At 39.7% G+C, this 9,055-nt stretch overlaps 1 protein-coding gene across 1 annotated transcript; it reads right to left on the bottom strand.

The window, feature by feature from the left end:
- Positions 1–668: 668 nt before the first annotated feature.
- LOC128511851 (CD276 antigen homolog) lies at positions 669–8,786 on the bottom strand. The gene is made up of 5 exons (XM_053484853.1): positions 8,651–8,786; positions 3,431–3,503; positions 2,990–3,334; positions 2,474–2,506; positions 669–754 (listed from the first exon to the last, which is right to left on the bottom strand). The coding sequence occupies exons 2-5, from the start codon at positions 3,477–3,479 to the stop codon at positions 669–671; spliced, it is 513 nt and encodes a 170-aa protein (XP_053340828.1). The 5' UTR covers positions 3,480–3,503; positions 8,651–8,786.
- Positions 8,787–9,055: the final 269 nt, after the last annotated feature.

Below are 9,055 nucleotides of genomic sequence, written 5' to 3' on the forward strand. Positions count from 1 at the left end.
AAATATGTTTAAAGCATTCTGGGTAAGAGTGTTGGCTAACTGCAGCAGACTTATGTACTTTGTTAATCCATTATTGAGGGAAATTTGAGACCTTCACTGGTTAAAGAACACAGTCTAAACTCGTCTACACTTCAGTTGTTCAGACGCTCTGTACACAAGTGCACTATTACTGTTCACAACCACTCGACCTGTACAATGATCATTACTGTATCACATCACAGTGCATGTGTGTGAATAAACTCCTCATAAGTCAGAAAAGGGAATCATAAATGAATGAATTAATTAATTCTTTACTATAATTCAATGCACATATAATGCACAGTCAGAACAAAATTACTTTGCAGTCGACTCGTTGTTTTGACTTATAGGTTGGAAACAAAGAAGAGCTAATATGAACGAAATTCACAGTAATTGCACAGTAAATAAATAAATTACAGGCTGATTAATAAATGTAATGTACAGCTGATAAGAATATGTTGTAGAATGATTAATAAGTAAAAATATAAGTAAAATTAAATAAATATAAAAATAACTAAAAACTGCAGGATATAGTAAACATATTGCACCACTAAAGATAATGTATTGCATGAAAGACTAAAAACAAACAAACTGCAAAACTGTGTATATGTGGAGAGAGAAGAGAGAGGTTAGAGTCAGATTAATCACAATCATGTTTTTCCACAGAAGAGCTGGACGAGTAAACATGAGACGAGGGACAGGACCAGTGGGTGAGGACTCTTCATTACTGCATCACCTGCAGAGAGACAAAAATATGTTTAACTAGAACACACACACACACACACACACACAAACACACACACGCACAGTACAGTACGGACATACACTAGGCACATTTTAATGATGAGCTCCTTCACCTGCATCAGCACCTCTTTACACTGTGTACTGAGAGTCTCATCAACATCTACCAAATACACATTCAACACTCTCAATCAACTCCACACCTTTTATCTCCTTAATCTGTCATGAGATAACTGAGGAACAGCCACAACTGGCCTTTACACTGCGCATCACTCAGGTGTCCCATTACTTTTGAGCCTGTAAAAATGAGGGACTGGATAATTCCTATAAATAGAACAATATTATATCTTAAATAAAGCTGATGAGTACACAGAATTCAAAATGTGAAACTCTTATATTATATAGATTCATTACACACAGACTGATATATATATATTACTTTTCTGCAACATTGCAGCGTGTCATGGAGGCAATTAGTCTGTTTCACTGCTGAGGTGTTTTGAAAGCCAGGTTGCTCTGATACAGTAGTGTCCTTTAGCTCTTCTGCATTGTTGGGTCTGGTGTCTCACATTTTCCTTATTACGGTACCCCAGAGATTGTCTATGGGGTTTATGTTGGGCGAGCTTGCTTACCAGACAAGCACAGGGATACCATGGTACTTAAACCAGGTATTAGTATTTTTGGCATTGTGGGCAGGTGCCAAGTCCTGCTGGAAAATGAAATCAGCGTCATAAAGTTGGTCAGCCGAGAGAAGCATGAAGGGCTATAAAAATGTCCTGGTAGACGCTGCAATGACTTTGGACCTGATAAAACACAGTGGACCAACACCAGCAGATGACACGGCTCCCCAAACCACCACTCATTGAAAACTTTACACTGGACCTCAAGCAACTTGGATTCTGAGCCCCTTCTCTCTTCGTCCAGATTCTGGGATGTTGATTTCCAAATGAAGTACAAAATTTGCTTATCTAAAAAGAGGACCACTAAGCAAAAGTCTAGTCCTTTTTGTCCCAGGCCCAGTTAAGACACTTCTGACGTTCTCCCAGGTTCAAGAGTGGCTTCACACAGGGAATGTGACAGTTGTAGCCCGTGTCCTCGATACGTCTGTGTGTGGTGGCTCTTGAAGCACTGACTCCAGCTGCTGTCCAGTCCTGTTGAATCTCACACAGCCCGCCTACTGAACCAGGCTGAGAGACTATTAAAGGCTCAGGAAACCTTTCCAGGTGTTTTGGGTTAATTAGCTGATTAAAGTGTGACGCCATGAGTCTCCAATATTGAATTTCTTCACAATATAAAAATTTTATGAGACACTGAATTTTGGGTTTTTTATTTGCGGTAATCCATAATCATTCAAATTAAAAGAAATAAACTATTGAAATATATAAGCTTGTGTATGATGGATTCATATAATATATGAGGTTCACTTTTTAAATTAAATCACTGAAATGAATAAACTTTTCAATTATATTCTAATTTTTTGAGACGAGCCTTTAAACACAAACAGTGTTGCTGTCCAAATACTTATAGACCCGAGTGTAACTGTGCTTACATTTAGCCCTAGCCCTCTGCCACTAACACACAGGATTAATGAATACACTGAGGTTCAGGGAGATGGTCTTACTCACACCTCTAACATTCTGAATAAGACTGGATAAGTGATTAATCAGGAAAATCAAAGTGTTTTAAAATGAAGGGAAGGTAGATACTGACTCACCTGAGGGAGCTGATGATTCACCTCTGTGTGATTCTTTGGGGAATTAAAAAAATGAATAAATACACATTACAGCATCATAACACATAAATCCTGTGTAAGTGCATTTCTTGATGAAGTTACATTAATTTACACTGTGAGGTGTGTGTAGGTCAGATTCATTAATAATCTACTCCATGACCTTAGTGTACTTCAGTACTGTTATTAAACCCAGCATTATTAAGTCTGTTCCTTTGCATGTTGAACATTAGTGATACTGTAACTCTTATCTATTAACTACATAATATAAAATGATCAAATATTAAAGAATATTGTGAAGTGGATATCAGTCTCCATCTAACACTCCCATGCAGTGATCTGTAATGATCTGCGTAGTGAAGAAACACACTGGGACTGGAACACTGGGATGTTGTCACTAAACTGATCTTTATTATTCATCACTTATCCAACCAGTCCTCATGTCTAGCTCTGCTTTCAGAAGTTTATTGTGTTTAATGATTATTGCGTGTTCTGACTCACCTTCACTATAGACTGAAAGTCCAACACGGTTGGTCAGGAGTTCTTTTGGACTGGTATGGAGAGATGCCTGGTAGCTGGTGTAGATACCCTCATCAGTCAGTCTCAGATTGCTCCACACCAGTGAACAGTTCCCCTTACGCAGCTCCTCCACAGGAACGTCCACACGACCCTCATATTCCTCACCCTGATACAACCTCTCACCCAGTCTCTCAAACACAATCTCAGACTCAATGTTCCATCTAATATACAGTCTGTCAGTGTCTACACTCGTCAGTTGACACGGCAGGACAGCTGTAGAACCCACTGGGCCAGATACACTGATCTCAGGTTCAGCAGAGAGGAGGTCTGAGATGGGAAGATAGTAATTCAGATTAATATGAAGAGTGAAATTATTTTAAGCAAGTTTTTTTGTTCTTTATTTTATAATAAAATGTGACTTACCCACGCAGATGCTGATCCACACGATGCAGATGTAAGAAACGTTGGCCATAATGCATCAGTGTGTGTAGATTAACTACAACAAAAAGAAGTGTTTATTAAGACTGCATTTACAGATAATACTGAATGAATCCTCAGACACACACACAGTTAAAGACAGAAGTTTACGTACACTTTATATCAAATACATTTACACTCAGTTTTCACAATAACGGACATTTATTTCTAGTAAACCTCCTGAGTGTTAGGCAAGGCAAGGCAACTTTATTAGTATAGCACATTTCATACACAATGGTAATTCAAAGTGCTTTACATAAAAGAGAAGAAAATACTTACAAAAAGAAATAGAAAATAATCGCACCAAAACTTTAGTCCAAGTACTGGAGAAACAGATACATCAAGTCGTCATTTAAAGTTTGTGCAATGTTTTTAAGATAATAGTATGCTGATTTAGACGGAATAATAAGACGGAGCGAAGACTGCCGGTTTCTTTCGTTTTTTTACTATCAATTCGAGAGAAAACACACTTAATATTTCACATAACAGTGCAGCAGTATATATGCACATGCTCAGGAAGCACTGCCACAGCACACCACTGAAAGTAGATCCAAATACCACACTTCCTCCCCTTTTAGATCACTACCCCACAACTCTAAATAAAGCAACAATTTAACAACAACAACAACATCCTTACATGACAAGGATTTTTTTTCTTTATACATATATTATGTCTCACAGATAACCAATAACTTTTTTTTTCTTTTAAACTATGCACAGCTATTTGCATTGTGACAAATCAAGGCAATCACAAATCTAGTCTCTTAGGGGGTGTTTTCTGTGCCTAACAGGATAACGCCTCTGGAGCTGTGGTGTAGCCTCCACAGTAGATGGGCTCTGGGTGGAGACATTACCATCAGGCGTCTTATCCACAACAACAGTCTGATCAGTACTTAAGGAAAGATCTTGGGGTGGTGATGCATTAACAGTTGGCTCAGCATTCAGGATCTGATCCACATGACGTCTCCAAGTACTCTGTTCTCCAACATCAACGGTGTACGTGAGAGGTCCCAACTTTGTAATATATTTTGTACTTCCTGTCGCAGGTTTGGTTTCAGGAGCTCAATACGAGATCTGAGGTTGCGGTTCATAAACAACATAGCAGGTGTTTGGTTTGTTGTAGCATGAACAGAGTTTCTGTACATGTAGCTGAAGAGAAAGTTGTCCACCTTGTGTTAAAAAGGCATCTCTTCTAGTTCTTAGCCTTAACAGCCCTTTTGAAAGTTTGAACAAATATTTTGGCTAAGCCATTTGTAGCTGGATGGTATGGTGCTGACCTGATATGTTTGATGCCATTCTTTTTTGTGAAAAAACTGAACACATCAGAGGTGAACTGTGGTCCGTTATCTTTTACAATCTGCTCAGGTAGACCATTCAGAGAGAAGATGGTCCTAAGTGCACTCACAGTGTTTTCTGAGGTAGTAGATTTCATTGGTATCACTTCTGGCCACTTGGAGTGGGCTTCAACTGTGACCAGAAACATGGGTTTCATAAATGGGCCAGCAAAATCTATGTGCACTCTTTGCCAGGGGGCTGAAGGCCACTCCCATGGATGAAGAGGCGCTTGCGGTAGCTCATTCTGGATCTTTTGACATCCCAGAACATGTTTTAGTGATGTCTTCAATTTGTTTATCAATGCCCGGCCACCAGACATAGCTACGGGCTAGAGTCTTCATTTTAACTGTGCCTAAGTGCCCTTCATGTAAAGTCTCTAAAACTCTGGAGCGTAGCTTCGATGGAACCACTACGCAAGATCCACACAACAGGGTTCCCTGGCACACTGAGAGTTGGTTACGCCGAGATGAGAACTCTGGAAACAGGGGATTGCCCTGGGCTGGCCATCCCTTTACTGTGGATTCGAAGACTTTTGACAAACTAGGATCCAGCATTGTTTGTCTTTGAATTTCCCAGTTTGTTACCGGCAGTTGACTCACCACCATCGTATGGTACACCTCTGCTGGGTCTGCAGAGCGGGACTGTCCTCCTCCGGTTGTTGACAATGGCAGCCGTGACAATCCGTCTGCATTGCAATAGTGCTTGGTCCCTTTAAACTCAATGTCGTAGCTGTGGGCTCCCAGGAAGAGCACCCAGTGTTGTAAACGGGCTGCTGCAACCACTGGAATGCCTTAAAGATTGGTTAAAGATTGCTACCAGGGGTTGTTGGTCTGTCACAAGTGTAAACCGTCTCCCATAAAGATAATAGTGGAACTTTTTCAAGGTCGACCTTTGCATAGTTTTTTTCCTGCACAATTCAGTGATCTTAACACATAGGCAATGGGGAGGTTAGACAAGACACATCCTATCCCATAGGGACTTGCATCACATGCTAGTCTAATGGGTTGTGCTGGGTCATAGAGGGTCAGTACTTCATCTGATGTAATCTGTCTTTTTGTTTCATCAAATGCTTTGTCTCATTCCTCAGTCCCCTCCCATTTTTCTCTGATCTGCTGTAGTGTGTTCAGTGGATGCAGCAGTGTCGATAGGTTTGGGAGAAACGTATGGTAATAGTTCACAAGACCCAAATATAACTTCAGCTGTGACACATTTTCTGGTTTTGGTGCATGGAGCACTGCTTCAATTTTCTCTGGTGATTTGTGTAGACCATGCTTGTCTATCATGTGACCACAATATGAGATTCATCCCTGAAGAACTCACACTTGCTTTTCTTTGCACGCAAGCCATATGCACTTGTCTTGTTAGTCTTGTTAGTACCTTTGAGTGATTTGGTGATTTTACCTTTGAGAGAAGGTGTTCTTTATCATTCTTACCGGTTATGATGATGTCATCGAGATAACATTGTGTTCCCGGTATGTCTTGGAGTACCGTATGTCCGGACCTGTCTGACCCATCCTGGTGGCCCGCTTCTGGTTGGAGATTTTGTCGCATGGATGCTCATGTGTCTCATGGGATGCGCCTGGTGTCTGGGGATGGTTTTCTCTACCTAGAAGACGGTTCTGGCCTCGACTGTTGACAGCTGTTTCTCTGAGGACTTGACGTGGCCACAGTGGCTCGATAGTTCAGGACTGGAATTTTCTACTTGAGTCTCCAATAACTACTTGGACTGATATTAAAATCAATTAACTTCTTGCTGAACTGCCTGCCACCTAACACACAGTATGAATGCAGATCAATTCCTGCTTGAGGATGGGTTCCCTGTTAAGTCTGGTTCCTCGCAAGGTTTCTTCCTATTACCATCTCGGGGAGTTTTTACTTGCCAGTGTCGCCCTCGGCTTGCTCACCAGGGACTATCTGACCATTTTGATTCATGCACACTCACATTTCATACAAACTTCTTTTGACTGTGTAAAGCTGCCTCGCGACAATGACAATTGTTAAAAGTGCTATACAAATAAAATTGAATTAAACTGAATTAAATCTGGGTATCATTAGCATAGCTCTGATAGGCAATTTTGTTCTTTCTCATTATCTGACTTAGTGGGAGCATACGCAGGCTAAACAGGAGGAGTGCAAGAATTGAGCCTTGTGGGACCCTGCATGTCATGGACGTCAACTTAGACTTATGCTCTCCTATACTCACATAAGAACCTCTTTCTTAGGTCAGTGTTAAGTCAGTTAGGATCACTAGTTTGTTTTACGAATGTGAAATGTCAGAATAATATTTTTCTTGTTCGGTTTGTAGGATTTCTTGCTCACATACACTTTTTTTAGTATATTTGTCCACAAAAATATTGATATATTGATTCAATATATCCACATGTGCACCAGTCCCTTTTAGAGCAAATCTCCCCATAGCATGAACCTGAGGACATGTCTCCAAAAAGGGAGATATTTGGTGGCGGGGCTTGTAGGACGAATTTTTCACACACACACACACACACACACACACACACACACACACACACACACACACACACACACACACACACACACACACACACACTAACAGATTGGAAATGACTGCTGTCTGGCTCACGGATTAAAAAAATTGTCTAAATAACAGATTACATTTTTAATAACAGTGTTATAACCAACACTGCTCCCAAATGGACTCTCAACTCAACTCAACTCAACTCATCTTTATTTGTATAGCACTTTAAACAAAAAGAATGCCCCAAAGTGATTCACATAAATTATAAAATAAAATAAAAGGCCATGTAAACATTTAAACGTGACCAAGAGAATTTTAAAATTAATTTGGTACTGTATCGGAAGCCAATGAAGAGAAGCCAGAACTTGAGAGATATGTTCTCATTTTTACGCATAGACGTTAATAGTCGAGCAGCAGAGTTTTGGAAGTGAAGTCATGTGATTGCTACTGTACCATAACAACCAAACTTAGCACTGCCATGAGTTCTGTCACACCGACACAAGTACATTAGGTTGCATAATAGTTTAGTTTAATGACTATAAACATATAAAATGAAAATTCAGAAGCCGAGGGTCCGCTGTAGATACTTTTGTACCCGTTTCCTCCAGTGTCTTCACCAGGTCCTTTGCTGTAGTTCTGGGACTGATTTGTAATTTTTGTAATACATGACACAAATAATTTTTCCAACAGTTATTTACAGATTGATTATTTCACTTGTAATTCACTATATCACAATTTTACTGGTCCAAAAGGTTACATACATTCTGCTGACTGTGCCTTTAAACAGCCTGAAAACTTCCAGATTATCATATTTAGGACAATGCGGTAGCATTTTCCTTTCTGAAAAACAGCATCACGTTTTCCTTCCCATGATCATGAGACACGTCTTGACATGGATTTCTCAGGAACTTTGCAATCTCTGTACTATCTTTGTTTTCTATTTAACTGCTTTAACAAACATATGCTGCTGTGGGAATGACTGCAAGTGAGAACATGAACTAATTTTAAAAAACATTATATGGAACACTGAATGGAACTATAAACACTCTAAATATAAAACATGACACACCTTTCCTTAATGATACTCAGTGTAATAGTGTGATGTAGTGATGAAGCAGAATTACATTTAAATTAAAGAGCTGTACAATGAGGTTGTAAGTTAAGAGGGGTAAAGTACTGGAGCAGTAAAAGCAGCTCCCATTACTTACCCCATTTTACCTGAATTTACCCCACCTGAATTTAACCCTAACTGCCCCCTCCAGAGGTTCCTCAGTGATTCTTCATCCAACTTCATAAGACTGATAGATTGTCTAAAGGTGTGTAAAGTTTACACTCACCTTTTCACCTTGTCACACTCACTGTGTTTCCTCTGAACAGACTGGAATTAAATCCTCTAAAAAACATCTGTTTTTCTGTATTAATGTGAATCAGATCAGCAGACTTCAGTCACATTCATACAGTCTGTTTCTCGTGTTCCCGTGTGACTTCTGTCCTCATTACGAGTCCTCTCACCGTAGTCAGGGTTGTCAGAGATACAGATTACATCAGTTTGGGAGGGTTAAGAAATGTGATCAGTGAAAAGGCACAACTGGATTATTACTGCTTCTCATTCTGGCATTTTGGGCAAAACTTTATTTTTAATTTTTGAATCTTACAAAATAAAGTAAAATATCCTGGTGAATTTACTTATTGTTCACCTCCCAGGGGTCTTGTAGTTGGGGGACTTGTGCAATTTAAATTCA

This window comes from Clarias gariepinus, chromosome 2 (assembly GCF_024256425.1).
Source record: "Clarias gariepinus isolate MV-2021 ecotype Netherlands chromosome 2, CGAR_prim_01v2, whole genome shotgun sequence".
In the NCBI taxonomy this organism is placed as follows: Eukaryota; Metazoa; Chordata; class Actinopteri; order Siluriformes; family Clariidae; genus Clarias; species Clarias gariepinus.

Coding starts and splice junctions, on each gene's coding strand:
- LOC128511851 (XM_053484853.1), bottom strand. CDS start 3,479: ATGGCCAACGTTTCTTACATCTGCATCGTGTGGATCAGCATCTGCGTG. Junction 3,335..3,430: donor GTGGATCAGCATCTGCGTGG/GTAAGTCACATT, acceptor TTCCCATCTCAG/ACCTCCTCTCTGCTGAACCT. Junction 2,507..2,989: donor ACTTTCAGTCTATAGTGAAG/GTGAGTCAGAAC, acceptor AATTCCCCAAAG/AATCACACAGAGGTGAATCA.